General features: G+C 39.1%; 1 protein-coding gene and 1 pseudogene across 2 annotated transcripts in view; both read left to right on the top strand.

Annotated features, from left to right (window-relative positions):
* LOC308658151 (antigen WC1.1-like) overlaps positions 1-25,721 on the top strand; it is a gene marked incomplete at both ends in the record, with an annotated part of 116,331 nt that overhangs the window by 53,004 nt on the left and 37,606 nt on the right. The window contains 6 exons of the mRNA XM_081310776.1: positions 8,675-8,983; positions 9,073-9,390; positions 14,119-14,211; positions 14,289-14,603; positions 15,950-16,264; positions 23,355-23,669. Coding sequence (XP_081166902.1) covers positions 8,675-8,983; positions 9,073-9,390; positions 14,119-14,211; positions 14,289-14,603; positions 15,950-16,264; positions 23,355-23,669 — 1,665 coding nt within the window. The remainder of the gene's footprint in view (positions 1-8,674; positions 8,984-9,072; positions 9,391-14,118; positions 14,212-14,288; positions 14,604-15,949; positions 16,265-23,354; positions 23,670-25,721) is intronic.
* On the top strand, positions 5,272-6,486 carry LOC308658116 (hsc70-interacting protein-like; annotated as a pseudogene). The gene is made up of 2 exons: positions 5,272-5,745; positions 5,864-6,486. The product of its transcript is annotated as a hsc70-interacting protein-like (transcript).

The raw sequence follows: 25,721 nt of genomic DNA, 5'->3' as shown, positions 1-25,721 counted from the left end.
TGGAATACTCTTCAACCCCCCCCCCAAAAAAGAGAGAGAAAAGAAAAGAAAAAAGGAATGAAAACCTTGACCTGAAAATCATTAGGTTGAGTGAAATAAATCAGGCCAATAAGCACAAGAGTCTTCTAATCTCACTATATCTCAAATCTGAAAGAGTTGATCTAATAAAAGTTTAGAAGTTTAAACTAGAATTGTGATTACCATAGGATAGAAAGTGTAGGCATTAGAAATGTAAGGCTACAGACTGATCAATCAGTTATAGGTTTTACTTAGATAGGAACAAGAAATTCTGGTGCACCATTGCACAGTTGGGTGACTGTAGATAACAATAAGAAACATTTCAAAAAGCAAGAAGAGAGCGTATTGAAACTTTTCACAAAAGGAAATAAACAGTGTTTGAGCAAACAAGATAACACAATGTACACATGCATCAAGAGATCTATTTACTCCATTAATAGGTATACTATTTATGTTTGGGGCATCAGTTTAAATAAATTTAATTTAAATGAAAAAAGGAGGAAAATGCTACAGGTGACAAGATATGGGGGAAGGTTATGTAGTTTATGTGTGATGGATGCAGTAATACAAGAGAGGTGCACTGAGAGGTAAATTTGATAAGAACAAAAAGGGAACAAATAGAACATTCTGAGGAAGATAAAGGAAGTTTACAGTGCCTGGGCTTAAGATCTTGGTTTAGGGTGCTGACTCCATGTACATTTGTGTGAATTCTGTACACCCCCTCACTATATAAAAGAAGAAGAATGAATTGTAAGAGTGACTCAAAGATGAAGTATTGAGGACATAAAGGGAGGAGAAAAGGCCCCATGGATGACACCTTTTTAAAACATGAAACTTGCCCAAGGAAGCAATGTGTCCTTGAAGCAAAGAATCAGACAAGGATATATCTAACTCCAACTTTTTAATTTACTCTAGTGAGAATGAGTCATGTGAATCAATGGACCTCTGCAGAAGCAATTTTTCTTTCTTTTCCCATCCAGATCTCTCATAAAGTTCAAATGGCTTGAAATGGTTTGTTTTTGTCTGCATTAATTCCTTGAAATATTCATACTCAACACCTAAAAATATTTCTGGAACATAGCAAATTCTGAAAAGAAATTAGTATTTTGAATTAGAAAACAGGGAGGCAGATTCTCAATACTCTCCTCAAATACCTGTCTCCTCTATCAGGCAGAAAGTTTAGGTTATGTCTCCTTTGAAGATCCCTTTGCTCCATTTTACCTTTCCTGATTACACACATTTTTGCCAATTTCTGGGCCTCCAATGAGCACTCTCCTTATCCTCTTCCTGTGCTTCAAAGGGAAGTTCATGCTGCCACCTCTAGCTTTCAGAGATGACTGGAATACAGAGAAAGTTTGGTTTTCAAAGAAGATACTGGGATCTATGTGGACCTCTGCCTGGCCAATGTCTCCACATCTGATAGAGACATTCCCATCCACTCAGATGACACAGCTCTGTGCCCTAACGAGTACAGTAAGATTGTGAAGTCATGGATGAGGACATAGATGGATACAGAAACAAGGCTTATGATCAAAACCCTAGAGAACTGGTTGTATGCACGTGAGTCCCAGCTACAGGCAGGGTGGAGCAGGCAGTTTTGGTCTTAGTGAAAGAAAGAAAAGTGTGATCTTGATGAAAGATGTTATAAATCAACCTGACCACCCTGCCTCTTTTGTTTACCTGGATAAATTTGAGCCCAAAAGTTCTAATAGTGATAGGAAGTGAGAGAGGCCATTTCGACAAGATTAAAGAGCACTAGTTTTCTAAAAGATGGGATGTAGAGAATTAGGGATCTCCCAGGAGCTGATACAGGTACATAAAGAGTAGTGACCAGGTCCCTAAAAGCCCTCCTGGAAATTGACTGAAGTGTTTTTGCAAATGAACTGAGTTTGTAAAATGGAGGCCACTTCTGTGAAATAAGAGTAAAGATGAGACACAAAGGAGCAAAAAACATGATATATCCTCAATGATGGGGTGGAGGATGGAGTAGGGGGCAGCTGGGATGTGGGGAAGTTGAAGCCAGAAGAACTGTTGCTCAGAGGCAGAAATGAGGTCATGGTGGAAAGATCTGGATGGCACAATGTCTCCAACCTCTAACAAGTCACTTACTCTTACCAGGTTCTGTCTTCTCTGTCAAAGTATAAGGATGTAGCATATGAGCATCTTCAACAATATATCATTTTTATTAACTTTTTACACATTTAACACTGTCAACAGCATTTATCACTGTGGAGCTTTAAGTAGCCCTGAAAAGGGACATTATGTCAAGGAATTTAGGTTACTGGAGAATTCAGATAGAGTTTTAGGAAAGGAAATTGAGACTGAGAATGAATTTACTATAAACACCACAGTACCTTATTTATTTATATAGGAACCAACCAACACCCAGACCTTGCCTGTGAACTGCCCATCTGTGTGTCCCTATTAGAGAAGCCACCGAGAGTCCATTTTCTTCCATGTGCCAAACACACACTCTGCACCTTCAGTTCTTTTTAGTTCCAATCCTGCAATTTCCTTAGGCCACAGAGGAGGACCATATTCCTTGGTTGGTTTCTATGGGCTTTGATGCATCCTCCTTTTGGACTGAAGCATGAGTGTGTCTCTAACTCTTCTGATTTATGAGACAATAAGCAGAAATTATTCTTTAGTGTTCAATATGTAGCTGTCAAAACTTAAGGTTTTGAAGTTACTTTTAATTTTTGCTGTGTTGGTCCTTTGGAGTTTTCATGGAATTTGGTTCCATGTATTAATTCTCCATTCAGTGGTTCTTGGTAAAATTGTTCTTTCTCTGCTATCCCTCCTATATACACATAAATCCTAATAACCTTTAGCTGAGATTAGGAAAAACGATTTCCTTTAAAAGGACAAGGAGCTGGAGAGTAGCCTTCAGTGTCAGCCCACTCTTCACCCTGAACATTCAACCCCTGTCCTCAGATGAGTCAGGCATGAGCTGAGTGAGGAGCTCAAGTCAGTCAGGTTCTGCCTTGGCCCTCATGTGGAGAAATGTTAGGCACAAGACACAGAAAAACAATGTTGATACTGTTTCAAACAAACATATAGATGGCTCTGCTGAACCCAAAATCTATGTACCTCACATGACAATATCTATGGAATTAGTTCAACATTAAGACTTCCCATGTCATGAAAATACTAGTCTTGTGCAGATATTGAAATGTCCTTACCATACCTCATGCAATTTCAATTGGTGGTCATGACTGAAACAACATGCAACCATGGGGGAAAATAAAGAACCACTTCCTTTTTTTCTTTTTCTTTTTCTTTTCATGTCATTGTCACCAATCACTAATTTGTCTCTAGGGACAAAGGCAAGCATGCCTCCTCTTACCAGACTTACTACTCCTGGAACAGTTGATTAGACTGGGATGTGGCTCTGTTCTCTAAGTGTGATGCGTCAGAGGAGGAGATTCAATAGTCTTCACTGAAGCATCACAGATTTAGAAGAAGAGCCAGTTACTATAGCTGAAAGGTTGTGAGGAATTTTCATTCTGCTGTTTTGCAATGAATTCTTCAGTCTAAAGTCTGTCATCCATATTCCTAATCCAACCTGACTCATGTCCTCAGAAGAGGGAACACAGAGACAGACACAGAGAAAAGGGACAGGTAGGCACAGAGGCAGCAACTAAAGTGATGCATCTGTGAGCCAAGGCACACCAAGGACTGTCATTGACCAGCAGAAGTGAGGGAGGGCAAGGACGGATCCCCTCCTACAGTCTTGAGAGAAGGAGCCAACCTGGCTGACACTCTCAATCCCCACTTTTGTCCCCCACAACTTTAAGGTAGTGAAATTGTGTTTTAAGCAAAATAATCATCAGTAGTGATATTGATTCCTTACCCAATTCTAGACCAATGAATGGATTTGTGTTATATCAGATAATTGAAAGACTTTAGTCAATATGGAAAAGTCATGTTAGAGGACACACTGAAAATGTTATATTAAAAGGAAAGCCCTAGAATGGGTCTTCTTTATAATCCACTCTGATATTTTCTAAAGAGCGGGTATCATTTGTACTCCATGAGTTATGACTTTTTTTAATATATATTTTTTAGTTGTAGTTGGACACAATACTTTTATTTCACTTATTTATTTTTATGTGGTGCTGAGGATCAAACCCAGGGTCTCACATGTGCGAGGCAAGCACTCTACTGCTAAGCCACCACCCCAGCCCTGTGTTATGACTCTTTTTGACATTTACATATTTGACTATACAGGAAAATACCAGAAACTAATTTCTTTTATTTATTATCTATCCCTAAAATATCTAACTCTATAAGAATATGTGGTCTAAAAATTTAAAATATTTTATTTAAAATTAAATGTAGGTATGTGAATGATTTTGTAAGTACTAAATTCTACATACATATACACACGTATGTGTGGTGTTTGAATCTCTTTGTATTTAATTCCAATCCATTCTAAGCCTATTATTTAATAAAAATATAATTATTAATAATTTTAACATATTTCATACATAATATCTCCCTTCATACCAGCCTTCTGTCATAAATGTCCTTGAATCATGGGCACACTTTTTCTCATGAAATTTCAAGTCCTATGGAAAACTTGAATATTTGACCTCTGTTTCTGCAAATAAGTGCATTTTCTAAGGGAAACAAAATTAACCATTAAAAGTATAATATAGTTAATAAACACCATCATAAAATTGCTGTAATTGTGTTTACATAGATCCCATATATTTGCTCCTCCTAATATTCTGCTGAGCATCTCTTCCTTTGGGAAGACAGACCTCATGATCATTACTGGGTGTATTTGATGTGCTCATTCATACCATTCCACTCTCCGTGGTCATAGTGGTGAACCAATAACACAGGTAGAGTCAGTTGAAGCCTTTGCCCTGAATTTACCCTCTGTGGATCCAGCAGCACACCAGGCACATTCTCAGTTCTGTGTATAAGTTAGTTCTGAAGAGCTAAGACAAAGAAACTGGGATTGGGAAGGAATATGGGGATCGGGGGTCCTGGAAGCATTATGTCCCCATTCATCACACTTTACGTTTAGAAGTTCATGTGAGCTCTGCTAGCCATGTGCATCAAATCTATTTGAATTGGTTTGCTTCTTGTGGCTTTGTTTTATTTTTTGTTTATTTAATTTTATATTTATGAAATTTATCCATAGTTGACTGATCAGATCATTTTATTGCAATCCACCCTATGTATGTGGATATTACGGCCTGGGAACAGGCAGCAGCCTCCTCTGCCTGCCTTTCCCTGACCATGGACCCCCACAAAGTGAGCGAGCTTTGGGCCTTCAGGCCATTGTGAAAATGTGTAAGCAGGATCCAAGCGTCCTGCACACCAAGAAGATGCGCTTCCTGAGAGAGTGGGTGGAGAGCATGGGGGGTAAAGTAGCACCTGCTACTTATAAACCTAAATCAGAAGAAAATACCAAAGTGGAAAAAAAAACAGCAAAAAGACGGAAGAAAACATTAAGAGAGATGAGCCATCAAATGAGGAAGGTGATCTAGAAATTGATAATGAAGGTGTAATTGAACTATACAGTGATGCCTCTCAAGAAATGGGAGATGAAAATGCAGAGATAACTGAGGAGATGTTGGATCAAGCAAATGAAAAGAAAGGGGCTGCCATTGAAGCCCTGAATGATGGTGAACTACAGAAAGTCATTGACTTGTTCACAGATGCTATCAAGTTAAATCCTCACTTGGCCATGCTATACGCCAAGAGAGCCATGTTTTCATCAAATTACAGAAGCCAAATGCTACAGAAGCCAAATTACAGAAGCCAAATGACTTGTTCACAGATGCTATCAAGTTAAATCTTCGCTTGTTCTATATGCCAAGAAAGCCAGTGTCTTCAACAAATTACAAAAGCCAAATGACTGTGACAGAGCCATTGCAATAAATCCGGATTCAGCTCAGCCTTACAAGTGGCAAGGGAAAGCCTACAGACTTTTGGGCCACTGAGAAGAAGCAGCCCATGATCTTGCTCTTGCCTGTAAACTGGATTATGATGATGATGCTAGTGCAATGATGAAAGAAGTTCAACCACAGGCACAGAAAATTGCTGAACATAGGAGAAAATATGAGCGAAAACGTAAAGAGTGAGAGATCAAAGAAATAGAGTTAAGAAGGCTTGAGAAGAACATGAGAGAGCCCAGAGGCAGGAAGAAGTCAGATGACAAGCAGGAGCTCAGTTTGGCTCTTTTCCAAGTGCCTTTCCTGGAGGAATGCCAGGTAATTTTCCTGGAGGAATGCCTGGAATGGGATGGGGCATGCCTGGAATGGCAGGAATGCCTGGGCTCAATGAAATTCTTAGTGATCAGAGGTTCTTGCAGCCATGCAGGATCCAGAAGTTATGATGACCTTCCAGGATGTGGCCCAGAACCCAGCAAATATGTCAAAATATCAAAGCAACCCAGAGGTTATGAATCTCATCAGTAAATTGTCAGCCAAATTTGGAGGTAAAGCATAATGCTCACCTGACAAAACCCTTACTGAAGGAAAAGCAACCTAGATCACTTAATGGCTGTCACAATAATACAAACCACTGTACCTCTGACCTCATCAGAAGAGCTGGGGTGCTTTGAAGATAATCCCTATCCCTCTACAGCAAATTCAGTTGAAGCATTTTACAATGGTTTGCCATTAGGGTGTTCATTCAGATAATGTTTTCCTACTGGGAATTACAAACTTAAAACACTTTTTAAACCTTAAAAATATTTAAAACTCAAGGAGGTGTTATTTCCTACATTTTTATTTACTAATCATTTTGGAGTTTTTTCTTTGATATTGGGCAAGGCAGATACTAAATATGGAAAATACATAGCTGTAACCTGAGTGAAATGAAGACTTACTAATGGGAAGTAAATAAATCTCATTTATATAGATAAAAGTTTCAGTTGAATATATGATTACTGAGACTGAGGCATTTTAATTTGTCTTTAAAAATAATTTTTAAATAATTTATTTCAATAAAACTATTGGACCACCAGTATTTCACTCTAACCTGGGTAGTGGAAGTACTTGGTAAGGCAGCAGCAGTCTTACTATTTGATATGACATGCACTCTTATGCAGGTTGCATTTAAATCTTACACTGTACTGAAGAGGTGATTTTTTGTTATGTTGCAGTGGAGTTGGATTACTTAGCTCTGTTGTTGTTCAATATATCAAATAAATGTTTCATATTATTTCCACCAAAAAAATTCAGTTTACGTTCATTGTTGGGAGCTTGAGTTGAATGTGCATAACTTACACAGAAGATGAGAGCCTCCCAGGTGAAACAGAGAGCTGAGGCTGAATTGTTTGTAATGAGAATTTTCAGTAAGAGATTCAGCACTGGATATTATATTTAATGTTTTTTTTTCATAAAATCTTCACACATTATGTGTGCTTCATACTATGCCTCACAGTCAAATTAGAAGTTTCCACTGTAAATGCTGTTTATGGCACAGCAGTTATCTCAAAAGACCATATAAATCAGACATTGTTGATAAATTCTACCAATTTAGGCCTCTTAAATAATCTTTAGGCCTTGAAATCTTCTATTCCCTAAGATTCAAGAGGAAGGGCTACGCTGAAGGCATAGCTGGCAATTATGTGTCCATACACTAGAGCCCCAGATGAAACAACCTCAACATTCAAACTGCTGAGATTTCAAGACTGTAGGTTGTGCAGACTAAGTGGTAGGTTCAATATGGCACCTTAGTTTTATTTGAGAATATATTCTTTATAAGCAATACAGATGAAAGGAAGAGTGGACAATAAAATAGTGGACAATACTTAAAATTGATCATTTTCAATAGATGTATAATGGATTTGTCAAACTGTGTTTATTAGAAACAAAATAATAACTTTAAAAAAACATAAAACAAACAACAAAACATGCTCAAATGTCTGTTTAACTTCCGTTACTACTTCTAAATTGCCTTTCTGTCTTCTGTAATACGAAATATGATGTAAAGAACCATGATTATTTTAGTCACAATAAGCTTGTTTCATCTCAGTCTCACACTATTTAGTGAACACTTTTCTCATCCCCAAATGGGAAATAAATATGAATTGTTAGTTTTTGATACATATTGATTTTTTCATTCATTAACAAATGTTATCTTCACTGGAATTATTGTCTGAATTGAAAGTTTCAGGGGGTAAAATAGTGAAAAATTAATCCTAATCTTTTTCTACATGAAGTTCACATTAAGTGGATAGATATGGATCCTATCAAAAAAATAAAGGAGGTAGACTGTCACAGAAAGTTATACAAACACACATACTTGAATAATATGAAGAATAATACATCCATGTAAAAGAAAAAAGCATCATAATATATATCTATATATAGATATAGATATATTATATATATATATATATATATATATATATATATATATTCATTTTTTGAACACACAGATATATATTTATGTGAGAGGGGCATGCATACATTCATTTCATGAGTCAGCAATTTAGAACAGACTTTACAAATACCTCCTCCTAAATTTGTCTTTAGACACTTGTTCATTGGATTCACATTTTGGCACCATCAGTTAAATACACTCCCCAGAAACCAACCATGAAAAATGAAAGATTTCACAGTATTACCTGTGATTTGTAGCTTCCAATTCTATTCACTGACACTTCATGTTGCTTTTTCTCCCACAGGATTTGTGCATCTGGTTGGAGGACATGGACCCTGCTCTGGGCGAGTGGAAGTGAATTCTGGAGGACAGTGGATTCCAGTATCTGATGGGAATTTCACATTACCCACAGCCCAGGTCATCTGTGCAGAGCTGGGGTGTGGCAAGGCTGCATCTGTCCTGGGGAACCTGCCCTTCAGAGAGGACAGTGAACAGGTCTGGGCTGAAGAGTTCCAGTGTGAGGGACAAGAACCTGGGATATGGTTCTGCCCCAGAGTGCCCTGTCCTTCAGGCAGTTGCCTCCACAGAGGGGCTGTGCAAGTCGTCTGCTCAGGTGAGACTCACAGCAGGACCTTAACCTCCCTACGCATGCTGTGGGGGTAAGAAAAATGTGAGATGTTGCTAAACCCCGTCTTCTACCAGGATATACAGATGTTCGGCTCATGAAAAATGGCAGCTCTCAGTGTGAGGGTCAAGTGGAGATGAAGACCTCTGGAGGCTGGAGAACTCTCTGTGCCTCCCACTGGAATATGGCCAATGCCAATGTTGTCTGCCGTCAGCTGGGCTGTGGAGTCGCCATCTCCACCCCAAAGGGAGCATACTTTGTGGAAGGAGGAGATGAGATCTGGAGAGACCGATTCCACTGCTCAGGGTCTGAGTCCTTCTTGTGGAATTGCCCTGTGACTGCCCTGGGTGTTCCTGCCTGTGCCCATGGCAATACAGCCTCTGTGGTCTGCTCAGGTAAGTTGTCTGCTCAGGTGAGACTCTCAGCAGGACCTTAACCTCCCTAAGCACTTTGTGGGGGTAAGAAAAATGTGGGATGTTGCTAAAACCGTCTTCTATCAGGATATACAGATGGTTGGCTCATGAAAAATGGTCAGTACTGATTGGTACTTGAGTGACATGTCTCTAGGGGCAGACAGTGTGGAGAACTGACTTCAACATTCTGTGGTGAAATATGGTTCTTCTCAATGATCATTCATCTTTCAGGCCCTGTCAAGGGGTATTATGAGTAATAGTTTTAAGTAAGCATTATTTTTATTGTAATTCATAGAGAACACTGTATAATAATGAGTAGTAGTTCTGTCAAGTTTCTCAACCTGGACCATCAGAGATCATCATCTATTCCCAGGAGTCACCTACAGATGCCTCAGTCACTGTGCTCTCCTCCTCTCCAAGAAAGACTACTATAAATTCTGATGTCAAAGAAAAATTTTGTCCGGATTTGAGCTTTATCTAAAGTCATAGCATGTTCTCTCTTTATGTCTACTTTGAATCAACATAATATTTATAATTTACCTATCCTTTTATTTTTAGCCTAATCTCATTTATTTTTATTGCTGTAGGGGTTTTCTGTCAAATAAAAAAGGATCATGTATTGATCCATTCAAATTATATGGAGATTTGAGTAGTTTGCACTTTTTGAGTACCCAAATAATGATCCTACAAATTACCATGTCAATAACTTTTGGTGCAAATACGGATATATTTGTGTATGGTTTTTAACCCAGGACCTTTTAAATGCCTTCTCCTATTATGGTATTCTTTCTGGAGTCAGATTCTTGTTCTTAATGAAGCATAGTGTATCAATATTTCCTGTACACTTAGTGTTCTAATGCCCTTTTAAATAGAACTTTACTACCTTAAGATCATAAAAATATTCTCCAAGAGTATCATATAGAAGTTTATTTACATTTCTTTTACATATAATTGCACTACCTTTCTGGGGTTGGTATTGTACATAGGGAGTGTGGTGTAAACAAAAACTTTCACATTATTGTTTGTACATCCAGTTGACTCAGAATCATTACTGAAAAGCCTTTCCCCACTGCTGTGTCACCTTTGAAATACAGAGTGTGCAGATATTTCTAACTCTTGCTCTATGCTCTGTTCTGTCCCATTCTGTCATTTTCTATGCTTGTAGCCATGCACACCTCCTTAATTATTATAAATTTATAGCATGTCTGACTAACTTTTTAAAAGACTACTTTAAAGTAACTGCTCTAATCGTGTTATTTTTCCTTCCCAGTGCATTGGTTATACTTGGTCTTATGTATTTCATATAAATTTTACAACAATTTGATGTATTTAATTCAACAATTCAACTTGATATAGTTAATACAATACTTGCATAATGGTATTTATATTGAGTTTGTATTTGATGTAAACATCAATATGGAGCTAACTGACTTTCAAGGTGTATCTCTAATTTCTCTCAGAGATTGTACATAACTCTTAATAGGCATACTCTTGGAGTTTTAGGTTTATGATGCTATTTTGTATGTGTGGTTTTTATGTTTGGTTTGTGTGTGTGTATGTGAAATGTCCTAGGAATTAATTCTATTAATGTTTTAGTCAGCTTTTTGTGCTGTGACGAAAGGGCCTGACAAGAACAAATTTAGGAGAAAAAGTTTATTTTGAAGCCCAACATTTCAGAGGTCTCTGTCCATACATAGCCTACTCCATTTTTTGTGTTGAACGTAAGGCGGAATATCATGGTGGAAGAGTGAAGCAGGAGAAAGAGGTCAGCAGATGGCCACCAAGAAGCAAAAATAGAGAGAGCTCTTCACAAAAAGGACAAAATATAAACCCCAAAGGCACACGCGCAGGGACCCATCTAATCTAGACATACCCTACCTGTCTACCTTTACCACCCAGTTAATACTTTCAGAGTATTAATGTGCTAATTGATTAAGGGTCTCATAACCCAATCATTTCACTTTTAAACTTTCTTTCATTGTCTCACACATGAGCTTTTGGGGGACATCCAATAACTAAAAACCATAACAACTAGGTTTCATCTTCACATTTTTGTGGCTTTTTCTTTTTTCTCTTTAATTAATTTATTTATTTGATTATTTGAGAATTCTGACTGAACATCAAAGATAGTATAAAATCTCCAGATAACCGTAATGCAGATTCCCCAATGCTATATTTTTTCTATATTCTCCCCTTGTTCTGACACATTTATCCTTGAATATATAAAATATTTCTGAGTGAATAGTTAAGAGTAGGTGAATAAGATGATGTGTCCTTTACTCTTAAAATATTTTCAAGAATCTTTTTTTTACATAACCACAGTATCATTGCCAAATTCCATAAATTAACCTGTTGGCTTCCACATATGATATAGAACATGTTGTACTTTTCTTTCTATGTCTGGGTCATTTAACTTAATATAATGTCCTACAATTCCATCCATTTGATGTAAATGGCAGGATTCCCTGCTTTTTTATGCCTATATTTATACCACATCTTCTTTATGAATTTCTCAAGCAATGGGCATCTGATTCCATACTGTAGCTTCTGATTTCATACTGTAGCTAATGTGAATAATGCCACAATAAATATGGGAACATAGGATTGCTATTTCACAGTAAATGTAATTGTCCTAGTTGCTACTGCTTATAATACATTCCTCCCCCTAGAAAAAAAATAGTAAAACAAATAAAAATACATTGCATTTTGCTCATTATTTTCAGATTCATAATTTGGCAAAGGCTATTGGCAGTTGCCTCTTGAAATCTCTCATGAGGTTGCACTTAGATCTCATCTGGAGCTGAGCTCATCGAAGACTTGACCAAGATGGGAATCCAGGATAGTTCATTCACATGGCCAGAGGCTTCAAGTTCAACTGGGGCTGCTGACAGAGCCACCTGCAAATGCTTTCTCCCACATGATAGTCTCTATAGAGTAGATTTCCCATAAAGTATACATCCTAAGTCAAGAGGAGGAGACATGACTTTCTTAGCTGGGTTCCTAAGTCAAGCTGTGCTGGCTTCACCACATTTTATTGCTTATAGACAACTCACCCCTGTCAGCCCAGATAGAAGGGTAGGAGGAATGGACTGCAGAGGTCAATGGATAGAGTGTCACAGATTTTGTGGGCATTTTTCAAAATGATAGGTGTGTTAAATAACCCATTTTTTATTTTCTAATTTATACTTTTACACTACCACTTATGGTCTTAATACCTAAAACGTATAGAGTACATAGGAATGTGAGGTTCTCTCACTATGGCTCTTATCGTATTATATTTCTTATGTTTTTGTCTTTCTGTTTTTCACTCGACATATTCCCATGATCTTCTCTCACCCACGTCCTGCACAGATAATGGGAATGGGGTTCCCTTCTGTGGAATGAGCTGGCTGAAAAACAAAAGATAGGAAAAATAGAAGGACAAAAATTTTCAGAAAGCAGGGGCAGGACGGACTAGACAATCATATGGATCAAGCTTCTATACTAAAAAGCAAAATGGAGCCTGCACCTGTTTTACTTATATTGGGGGACATCAAAGGCCTTCCATAGAATGTTCTCCATAAAAGGTTAAAAAGGTGGGCTATCCAGTTCCCAATGTGTTATGCCCTTTTCTAGAGTGACCATGAGAGATCTTCCTAGCAATGCAAAGATAAAGTTCATGTGCCTTGGGCAATGTATTGCATGGGAGAACCATGGATAGTTCCCAAGGTGAAACTTTAAATCTCCTTGGCTTCATGCCTAGAGAAGATCCTCATGTGTTTTTCATGGATGGCTCCCTACATTCTTCCACTTACTGTTTCTACTTTGTACTAACCTGCAGTGTTGTTAGACTCATCCTCTGGTTTCTTATTTTTAGCTACTGACTTTTTATTGGTTCTTTTTCATTACTTCTTTTTATACACAACTCTCAAAAATCCAATATTTATTAGATTTTTATTATCATTTCTCTAACAAAATGCACATCATGTCACTTAATTTACAAAATTTAATCATGATTAGTTCAATTACCTATGAGAAAACACTAATACCACTCTGTGAACATCTTTTTTTTAAATCTCCTTTGTGCACTTCATTTTCTATGGAAACTCTTTTATATATGTGTGTTGGGGGGGTTGATGAACAGACATTCTATTTGAAAAAAATCCATCCTACAAACCTTCAGAAAAGATTTTACTTTTTCCAATGCACTTTATTTAGTGTAGACCACCTTATACAAAGAGAACTGAAATGGTGAGAAACAGGGCACTCATTCCTTATGACAAAAACTCTTTGAATTCATAACTTTTCTGGATGTTTAAGAGGATTCTTTTCTTTGGTCTGACCTAAATTTTACTTGAGTACTCCCAGGGAAATGTGGCAAACATGCTGAGATTTTCAGTCTCAACTACTACCTTTGAATGGTTAAATGCCTTCATGGGAAAATAGTTGATTCTAGTTTTTACATTTCTCTGAACTTGACTCCAAAAGTCTTCCTTCCCTGGGAGCTATGCAATGCTCTCAAACAGCACTGATATATTCACACTTTTCTAAAGGAACTCTTGGGTCTTGGTTTAAAAAATAAGAGTATGTCAAAAGCAGAAGCAGAAATCTTGAATAGACAATCAGCCTTGAAGACAGGAAATTACTAATTGTATCCTACAGCTTTCAGATGCCATCACTAGATTATTATGTGCCATAATTTAGTTTCCTGCTCTCCAATCTCTTCTGTAGGAAACCAAACCCAGCTGCTGCCCCAGTGCAATGACTCCTGGTCTGACCCAGCAGACTCTGCAGCCTCAGAGGGCCACACTGCCAACTGCTCAGGTGAGCAAGGACCCCAGCACCCTACCCTCCCCATTCCCTGTGCAAATGCCCACTGACATGACCCTGTCTCTCCTCAGACAGCAGACAGCTCCGCCTGGTGGATGGGGGCAGTCGCTGTGCAGGGAGAGTGGAGATCCTGCAGCAGGGCTCCTGGGGCTCCATCTGTGATGACAGCTGGGACCTGAGAGATGCCCACGTGGTGTGCAGACAGCTGGGCTGTGGAGTGGCCCTGGAGGCCACCATCTCTGCTCACTTTGGAGAGGGATCAGGGCCCATCTGGCTGGATGAGCTGAACTGCACAGGAGAGGAGGCCCATGTGTGGCAGTGCCCTTCCCAGGGCTGGGGGCAGCATGGCTGCAGTCACAAGAAGGATGCAGGGGTCATCTGCTCAGGTTTGTGGTGCACACTGTGCACAGATGGGGGGGGGGGGCAAGAGAGGCTCTGCAGGATGGTGTTTGAGTCCTAGGGCAGGGATTTAGTAGTTGCTGACAGGGAAGAGGGGGAGACTCACAGTTCCTGTCTCTGCAGCAGAGGAAAAGATGAGGTATTTCTATTTCCTGATGCAGCAGCTGAGCATCTGCTCCTTCCTTCTCACCACTGTCCCCTGACACAGTTATTCTCTACAGTGTCCATTTAAAGCAGTCATCACTATTCTGTGACACGTGGGTGAAACACCCTGACCCACTGAATTAATTTTCTATTTTCTGCTGTAACAAGTCACCATAGACTGAGTGACTCAAAACAACACAAATTTATCATCTTACAGTGTGTAGGTGAGAACCTGACCTGGGTCTCCCTGGGATATAAATGAGGTTTCAGCAGGCTGCAATAGATGAAACTCTGGGAAGACTCATTTTCTTGCCTTTTTTACCTTCTAGAAGTTGCCTGAATTCCTTGAAATGATTCCTTCCTCCTTCAAAACCAAAGTGTCTCGACCCTCTCACAATTCCACATTTATCTCCCTCTGATGAGGGCCAGAAAGGCTTATCTGTTTTTGAGGATACTGTGTAATGATGTCATTAGATTGGGCACATCCCATCAAGGATTATCTAGTATAATCTCACAGTGAAAACATTCTTTTGTTAATTTTTTTTTTGGTACTGGGAAACTCAGGGGGCTCAAAATCTGAGCCGTAGCCACAGCCCTTTTATTTATTTTTTACTTTGAGTCAGGGTCACATTAAGTTGCATAGAGCCTCACTGAGTTGCTGAGGCTAGCTTTGAACATGGGATGCTCCTGCTTCAGCTTCCAGGCAACAGGGATTACAGGCATCTCCCACTGTGCCTAGAGAAGGGATCCTTGTCTCCATTTTGTCTGAAAATCCCTTTTGCAATGTGAGGTAAAATGTCCACAGGCTCTCAGGGTCGGGAAGTGGACTTATTTGGAACTCCACTATTCTGCCACCCCTCTGTCCATGCTCCTTTTCTAGGACATATCATATGATTAGACAGATAGTTGATGCATATAGATAGATAGCAGATAGTAAATAAGAGTTTACTTTCTGCAGAGTAAACACCCACATCAATGTTCCTGCCTATGCATTTGCTAATATTACATTGTTGTAAAGAGAGGTACACGTTAGCAAAACGTATTAAAGGGACAAAACTTCCAGTCTTTTACCTAGTGGGTACTTCATCAGCAGAGTCAGCAATGAACACTCACTCCTTAAGAATAAAGAAAAAAATACCAGTAAGAGTTAAATGCTCACTGTGCCCTGTTTTCCTCCTCTTGCTTTTAGAGTTCCTGGCCCTCAGGCTGGTGAGCGCGGACCAAGATTGTGCTGGGTGGCTGGAGGTTTTCTACAACAACACCTGGGGCAGTGTCTGCCACAGTCCCATGGAAGCTGTGACCTTGTCCATGATCTGCAGACAGCTTGGCTGTGGGGACACTGGGACCCTGGATTTCTTGGTTCCTTCCAGGGAAGGTTCTAGACTCCGCTGGGTGAATGGAATCCACTGTCGGGAAATTGATACCTCTCTCTGGCAGTGTCCTTCTGACCCCTGGAAACACCAATCTTGCTCTGCAAAGGAGGAAGCGCATATCACATGTACAGGTGACCTACTTGCTGTCTATTTCTCTGTGTTTGCCCTATGCCTGTAGATTGTTATTAGGAAAGTTTCACATATTCAAACATAATGGATGAGTTGAAATGAGTCTACAAAATGAATACTGGATAAAGATTACTTGATCCACCTGTCGTAGTCCTCTTTCAAAAACAGATGTAAGGAAACCATTGATAATAGTAATTTATGTGAAAAGAACCAGAGACTGAAGTGAGAATATGGGAGCATGAAGTTATACTCTGATGTACATTCTTAGCAATTAGCTAATGCAGTCTTAAGTGATATTAATTAAACTCTCTTTGCTTAGTGAGAGGGTGAATGATTGGACCTCAGTTGTGCACATTGCTTGCTCTGTGCTATCACTATGTTCCCACACTCCCACCCCACCACAGGTAATGTGGCTTAATCATCACTATCATCTGATGATACGTATCATTTATCTTATATGAGGAGTAACACTTCATCTCTCTCACACTTTCATGTGAGTGGGGGGCAATTTGGGGAATCAAATATATTGGGCTGTTTACTCTGAAATTCATCTACACCAGACAGACAACCTCTCAGGTCATTTTGTTGATGGAAAGATATCAAGTGATTTGGAAGTAGAAACTTTATTCCATACATTTTTTTCATGTATGTAAGAAATAAAAATTTTAAAAAATGTTAATGAAATTTAAAAAAACTTAATTCCAGGCAGAAGGACAGACACAGAAAGGAAACACCTCCACTGTCTCCATGGATTTTCCACTCCAGCCTGACAACACAACCATGCAAAAATTTGAGTGTCATGAAGGTGCTATGGAAATGTGTGATTTGGGGAAAAGAGAAATCATTTTTAGTTTGATAACTAAAGGAGGAGTAGAGGTCTAATGAAAGAAGAAAGTAGACTATTTATCAGTATAAATACTGAGGTGGGAGGAGCATAGTGACCTTGAGGTACTGATAAAAATCTCATCATGAGTAGAGCAAGAAGAGGGTGGGGGGAGAGAGATGCATGATTACCTGGATGGGTAAGAAGAGCTAGAGGTCTCTCCAAGGCATGGCCCCAATAACAATTCTGTTGAAAAGCTGTTTGTTAGTCTTCTCATCTCTACATTATGGGGAATTGCTGTGAGGTGGGGGGTAAGTCTTCCCCGACTTTCTTCTTTGATTTATCTCCTCACAGTCCCAGTGGTCTTTGTTGATACCACTTCCTCACCTTTATCCATATCCCACTGGAAACTAATATGGCACTTCATCCCTCCCCCAGAAAACATTCCATGGGGCCTCTTGGAAATTAGAGGCTATCCTCTTCTAATTTCTTAAAATTTATAATGTCCTTTTAATTTCTTGTTCTGATAAAATCCTGGCTGTCCTCTGAAAACAATAGTGTCCTCAACATTTGGAGTCTCCATGCTTCCCTTTCAACATGCTTTTTTTTCCCCCCCAAGGTCAAATCTTAGATTGTATATCATTTTTAGAATATTTCTGGTTCTCCTTGAATTTTTCAATATTTTGTTTCTTTTTCTCCATGTCCAGCTGCTTGAAAATTGCCCCATGAGATGACACCAGCAACCACTTCTGTTAGTGTCACTCTCCAGCCTGGTCATTCCCCCTCAACCCAGAAGGCTGCAGTACCAGGCTCACAAGACTCTTCTGTCTCCTGTTCCTGTTGCTGCCACCATCCTTGAACACAACAACTAAGATAACATCCTGGCCTCTCCATTCCTCACTTTCTCCCTTTGAGGCACTGTGCTCCCTCCCACCCCATCTCTGTGTATGGCCACACTATTGACCATTAACTGTCCAGCTTGAGATCTTGATTACATTCTTCCTTCTCTGACTGCTGTCTCTTCTCCTTATGGCACATAGTCTTGACACTCCTTTTCCAGATATTTTATCTTCATGCAGATTCCAAATGTTTTCCCTTAACAGTTTCCAAGTTTTCCACTCTCCTCAGGATTGCACATGTTCTTCTTACCCTGATTAGACAGCATGATTCCCCATTACAATCCTCCCCCTTCAAGTCCACTCAACTCCCTGCTCTCTTCTTTATTTGTAAATGGCAGGAGTGGTTGTGCAAATATCTAACTCTTCCCTTCCTGCAATAGACTAGGCAAGGACTGCTGGATCATGGACAAGTGCTGTGTCTTGTTATAATGTAAAATTATCTTGTTAGTTTCTTTGAATTTGTGATCAACCTCTGATGAACCATCCACGATAGCCCTGTATTCTAGTGTGCTTCTCTCACATGTGTTCTTGCCCTCTCTGTAACATGTTATTTTACAAATTCCCAAATCTCCTTCATATTTTAACCCCACCATACACTTAAATGATGATCTTGGCTTAAATCCCTGGAAAATAGAAACCTTCAGCTTTCTACTTCATTTTTCCTTCATATAGTTACTCTACCTTATTGGTTGTTCTTATTCTGTTTTATAGGTTTGCTATTTCTCTGTTAACCTTTAAATTTTAGACACATTCTTGGTTGAACCTCAGACTCTCTACTCTTACTTACCTATCCTACTTTCCCAGATGTGTATTCTAAAGATGTTGGATGGAATATTCTGTAGATATCTGCTAAGTCCAGTTGATTTATAATGTTAGTGTAACTATGATGTGTGCTTGTTGATAATTTTCTCTGCATTCCAAATCTATTAGGGAGATGGGATATTAAGATACCACTAGGATTGTACTAAAGATTGTTTTCCCATTATTTTATATAGGTATTTTTAAAATAAAGTTTTATGTTATTTTCTTTGGTGCATATTTATTTGTAATTATTATATCTTCTTGATGTTTTATTTTATTTACTAATATGTAGTGACCTTCTTTGTCTCTTCTGACTGATTTTGGAGTGTGTTTTTCACACATGAATACAGATACTTCTGTTTGCTCTCAGGTTCCATCTGCTTGCAATTTCATTTTAATAATTTTATTCTCAGTCTACTTATGTTTTTGCCTATGTGGTGAGTTTCTTGCAGGTGGCAAGTTGTTGGCTCTTGTTTTTTAATGCAGTTATCCAGTCTGCATCTTTTAATTTGAGAATCAGAACACTGATTCTCAGAGTTATATTTGAAAGGTTTTTACAAGTGCCTGTCATTTTTTTTCTGTAGAGTTTGAATAATCTGTGATCATGTCTTTCTCCCTTATTCATCTTGGAGCTTTGATGATTTACTGAATTGATAATGTTTAATTCTTTCCTCTTTCTCACTTGGTTATCTGATCTTCTAGTGGGATTTATTCTTTCCTATGATCTCATGGTTAGGTTGTTCTGCTTCCTATTCTGTGTGTAGGATTGTTTCATTACCTTCTACATTGCAGGTCCAGTGGTTCAAAATTCCTTTCACTGATGCTTATCTTCAAAAGACTTATTTTCCTTTGATTCTGAAGGATAAATTTTCTGAACAAAGTCATGTAGGTGGCAACTATTTTCTCTCAAGGTTTCCAGTACATCATTTATGCCCCCCTGGCTGCTAGTGTTTCTACTTACAAATCTACTATGTGAGGGTCTTCTTAGTAAACACCAATCTCTTAATCATGTGCCTCGGAGTGTAGGTGTCCTAAGAGTTGAGATTAATTCCAAGTGGACATTTTAGGTTGTTTCTCTGTGGCTTCTTTGGCTGGTAATAATGGGTTTTGAAACTCCAGGTATTGTGTCAGAGCACGATATTTTTCTCTATATTTCTCATACAAATGGAGCCCTTCTGGTAGTTCAAGCATGTTGTTATAGACAGCACAGTGTGTAGGGCATTCTTTCTGTAGTTATTTTTCCAGTATTATTTTTAGTATTTGGTCTGAGGGGATATGGCAACAATATGTGCTGTGGTCCTTCAAAGCACTTTTCCCACATTTGGATTATTTCCCCCATGTTTCCTTAAGCTAGAGATTGTCCAGAAGCAGAAGTTACGTCTACTTGTGGCTGGCTCATCAGCTGTGGATTTCTCTCTTCCCTATTCATTAGTTGAAATATCCACCAACACTTCAGCAGGACTAGGTCATGGCTTCAGTGAGGTACAACTTCTCTAGATTGGCTGGAGTTATATCTCAGTGGCAAAGCACACACCCAATATGTTTGAGGTTCTTTGCTTGATCACCAACATAATTCAGAAAAAAAAGAAAACAACAGCAATAAGCACAATATAACAATAAACTGACTGGACATTCGAGTACATGTCAATAATCCCAGCCACTCGGGAGGCTGAGGCAGTGAGTTCAAAGCCATCCTCAGCAACTTAGCAAGGCTCTAAGCAACTCAGTGAGACCTGTCTGAAAATACAAAAAGGAAGCTGCCCGGCACATGTCTGTAATCCCAGTGGCTTGTGGGGCTGAGACAGGGATTGCAAATTCAAAGCCAGCCTAATCAATTTAATGAGTCACTAAGCAACTCAGTGAGACCCTGTCTCTAAATAAAATACAACATAGGGCTGGGGATGTAGCTCAGTAGTCCATGCCCCTGAGTTAAATCCTCAGTACCTCCCAGCCCCTCCCCCACAAAAAAATACAGAAAAGGGGCTGGGCATGTGTCTCAGTGGTTAAATTCCCCTGAGTTCAATCCCTGGTTCCAAATAAAATGAATAAACCAGCTATAGAAATACAGTAATAATCAATTACATTCAACAATGATTAAAACAGCAATAACAATAAAGGAAAGAAGAAATATAGAATGAAAAAGACAGTCAAAAGTTAGTAAAAGGAAAATTAATTTAAAAAATATTGAAAGTGGAAAATAAAGGGAAAGAATAAAGGGAATTTAAAAAGAGGAATAAAAACATTTGTAACAAAAAAAAGAGAAAACATTAACCAGGCAGGTAGCACTTGCCTGTGATCCTATGGGCTCTGGAGGCTGAGGCAGGAGGATTACAAGTACAGTACCAGCTTGAACAACTTAGAGAGAATCTGTCTCATAAATAAATAAATAAATAAAATTTTAAAAGACTGGGGATGTAGCTCAGTAGTAAAGTGCCTCTGGGTTTAATCACCAGTACAATAAAGAGGAGGGGAGGGGTGAGAAATAAGAAGAGAGAAAAAATCCATTTGAAGAATTAAAAAACAAATTAATTAAATTATATATATATATATATATATACACATATATATATGTGTATATATATATATATACACATATAATAAAGCATAAAGAAAAATATTTCTCATATATTTTTCCCACCAAAGTATTTGCTTTGAAGACACCTTTTTCAGGTCATCTAACTTTTGAATCCACTAGATATGTGGGAGTCAACTGCAAAAGAAATCAGTTTCAGTTCCTCTCTTTTCCACCAAACATTCTGGGATAAGAGGCAATAGATTGGCTATACTGTGCTCCTCATTTCCTGTCAAGGAGGTTAAAGGAGTGTTGACAGGACAGGCATAATATCCCCGCAGAGCTTTTGTCTGGAAATCTGAAGGCATGTCAAATGTCAAGTCAGCTCTTACTTTGGTGGTTTGCAGCCCCAACAGGTAGACACATATTTGCCCCCAGAGGCCTCTAGAAGGTGTCCATTGGGGTGTTCTAAGGGTCCTAGCCATGGTGAATCCCTGGAAAGCATGTGGAAAATAGTATAATCCTTGAATAGATGATATGGGAATGCCAGACGCTGTCTCTGAGCTCCCAGACCTGGTCCCTATGTGCAACCACATGTGTCTGGAATTGCTCTTCTTCAAAGAGGGTGGGACCACAAACCAATGAGACCTCCATCCCTCCCCTACAATTCAATGCTCTCAGCATGTTTGTTACAGGCACTCTTCCTATCTGAGACTGTAGAACACTAACTTACACCCAATCACTGTGGCAGGGTGGACCAGGGACCTAAAATTGTGATTACCCCATATTGTCTAAACCCCAGAGCACTTTATTTCCTAACAATGACCACTTCTTAAGATAACTCCTGGTTATATCACTCTGAGAGCTTGCTGAGCAATGTGATGAACTTTTTCTCTAAAGCTTTCTTGTTGTACAAGAGTATTCCCTCTCAGAACAATTCCCTAAATTTGATCTAAAGCTTGTAAGAACCATGTGTTTCTCCCACAGGTAAGACACCATCTAGGCTGTCTACACTCTCCAGCAGGTTACCTCCCTCACCAGGCAGCTGGAGATGAAGTTGTAAATTACTCTGTACTTTTCTCTGGGCTGCCTTTCTTCTTCTTCTCCCTTTCTTCTACAGGGAGAAGTTTTATAAATAGTGCTTTATAGTTCCTCTATTTGTCTTCTCAAAGTACAAATACCCCTTTGTTCTCTAACATTTTTAACTCACAGAGTCACAACAAAGTTACCTTTTTTCTCCAATTTACCTCATATTTTTGAATAATAACAACTCCTGAAATAAGAATTGGGGTTTGTGTGGGGGGGTAACATTTAATGATACCTAGCGAAGGTGAGCAATGTCGATAACTGAAATCATCATTTTGGGGACCTTGCTCAATCTACTTAAAGTGAGTCAAGTTTTGACATTACATGTCCAATTTGAACTCTGAAGCCTAGAATCATTAGTGAAATATTTGGAGCTAAACCATGGTCCATTCATTTTTCAGTCCTATGGCTATATGATTATGATTTCTCCTGGATTCATGACTGTCACCTGAGGTTCCTGATGATCTCAAATTTGATACTTACTCTATCCCCTGTGTTCTGGTCCTTCCACATCTCTGGCCATTGGCACTCAAGTGTGTGTGCTCTATAAGAAACAGAAGCCAGTCCATTGACTTTTAGAAATCATTTGGGAAAAGACACTGTTATCTACTCAAGATAGGAAACCTGACATTTCTAGAATCATGTTATCAGATCCTGTGAAGACCTCTGCAAATAGTATGTTTAACTCTGATAGCAACTACCTCACAATTTCTACCTGAAACATCTAACTAGAATATATTGTGTTTTATCTCATATCTGGTGTTACAGAATTAATTCTCCTACTTGTTTGGTAGGAATTGAAATTTAGCTACTACCCTGGTATAAACAATTCCATGTCTTACACAGCAAGTTCTGCAGTCTAAAAGTGGATTCTACAAACTGATTGGTTGGGAGAGTGAGTACCAGAGGACAAGAATACCCTTCTCTTTTTCTTTGTAAATACAACCATTGACATGATTCTTTCTCCTCAGAGACTCCACAGCTCCGCCTGGTGAATGGTGGCAGTCGCTGTGCAGGCAGAGTGGAGATCCTTCACCAGTATACCTGGGGCACTGTCTGTGACTACAGCTGGGACCTGAAGGATGCCCATGTGGTGTGCAGACAAATGGGCTGTGGAGTGGCCCTCGATGCCATGGACTATGCACAATTTGGGGAGGGATCAGGGCCCATCTGGCTGACGGACCTGAAGTGCACAGGAGAGGAGGACCAAGTGCAGAAGTGCTCTTCTCTAGGCTGGGGGCACCACTACTGCACTCACGCTGCAGATGCAGGTGTCATCTGCTCAGGTATGATCTGCATATTCTCCACTGCCTAAGAGAATGGAAGGGACCAAAAGTGTGTATTTGATTCTAGAGAAATAAGAGACAGATGAGCCACAGAGGACTCAGAGTTCCCCATCAACCCTGGGTGTTCAAAATAGCAGTGGGTAATGGCTTTAATTATTTCTTGTAAATCTCAAATATTGTCCTTTCCATTCTTTGCAGTCATACTTGAAAAGACAGGTTTTTGTCTTTGTAGAATCATTTCACTTAAAATCATCTTCATTTTGTTTCTATAATTTACGATTTATAGATTTATCTATAAATTATCACACATATCCTCTTTCAAAAGACAGACAAGAATTGGGCTAACTTTTTTCAGTTGAATTTAATGTTCATATATGTATAGCCAGAGATAATTTTTCACTAGATTAGTAGGTGTATGGGCACAGGGATGGGATTAAACACATGGCAGGGGAATTTAAGGATTATCACAAAAATGCAATTCTCCTTTCCAGGTTCAGACATCAAAATTATCAACTAATTGGCAGGAAGGGCCAGAGAACTGTGGGTAAATGTGGGTAAATGCTCTGAGTCAGGTTTTCCTTCCATCATTACTACAATGGATTATCTCTACATTTCTTTCTTAAAGCAACATCTGTATAAACCCATAAGTGGGAGGTGAATTTAGTTCTGTGTTGGCAGATAAGTGTTGGATGAAACAAAATATTAATGCATATTTATTATGGTAAGATGTTATATAATTTAGGACTCAGATCAGGATGGTTGTTAAGTGATCTCCCACAAATACATCACAATAACTGTAATTCACAGACCAAACTGACTTCATAAGAGATAATAAAGCAGGTGAGTGCATGCTTTTACAATGATTAAAACAAAATAAAGACTCATTGAAGGAGGAAAGAAGATAAAACTTACCCTTTCCCCAACCTCAGGCAGCCCAGAATGAAGAGAAATGCATACTTTTTGGGGAATAGAAAGGGAAGTTAGCCCTGACCTTAGACTTGAAACCCAGGACTAGGCCTGCCACAGTGAAACCTGGGTCCCAACAGAGCCCAACAACCTTGTCCCCATGCCAGTAACCTCACACTGATACTCTGGAATTCTGTTGTGTTGGGCAGCAAAAAGACTGTCTCCACCACCACTTCTCCAACCTTTAGCAGAAGAGGGAAAAGCAAGACTCTCTAAGGATCAGAGCACAGTGCTGGCACAGGAGTTCAGTGCCAGGCCAATCATGATCATACATAGTCCTGAGTAGGAATTAGAGGTCTCAAATGTATACAACAGAGAATGACCTGTGTGCTGGTGGGACAGACTCAAGAAGAGCCTGCAGCACCTGTGGCTAATTGCAGGAATATGAAGCCTTGAGTCCACTTCAGCAGTAGGCAGCTCATAGCACTGAGGGCCTTGATCACTCCCCACTTCTATGTTGCCTCAGCAGGCTGTGGCCTCAGTGTGTGACATAGCATTGCAGTGTTGGGGGCCACAGGACTTCCCACCTCATTCTTCCTCAAACCCTGGCAGCACAATATTGTAGGATTAATATAGGCCATAGGTTGGGGAAAGGGTAAATTTTATCTTCTTTACTCCTTCAATGTGTCTTTATTTTGTTTTAATCATTGTAAAAGCATATTATAGGATTAATGTGAAGGTGAAAAGTTAGTTGAGGAGTTGTGACTGGGAACCTCAGGTTCTTATCTCCATATATTATAGTACAGCTCTCAAAGATGAAAGATAAAGACTCTCAGGCATCAAGAGAAAAAAAAGAAATAACATATATAAGCATGTCCCAATTCACCTGATGGCAGACTTCTCAACAATAAACATATAGGTCAGAAGGGAGTGCCATGAGATTTTCATAGAACTGAATAAAAACCTGCCAATCAAGAATACTGAACCTGGCAAATCTATCCTTTATAAATAAAGGAGGTACAAAGACATTATCAGACATCCTGCCTCCCCAAATTACCATCGGATTCAGCAATCCCAATGTTGAGCATATGTCCAGAGGAAGTGAAATCTGTATGTTGAAGAGACATCTGTACTCCCATGTTCATG

The sequence above is a fragment of the Spermophilus citellus genome (assembly GCF_964194105.1).
Source record: "Spermophilus citellus genome assembly, chromosome: 10".
Taxonomy (NCBI): domain Eukaryota; kingdom Metazoa; phylum Chordata; class Mammalia; order Rodentia; family Sciuridae; genus Spermophilus; species Spermophilus citellus.
This window is presented reverse-complemented; position numbering and strand designations above follow the sequence as displayed.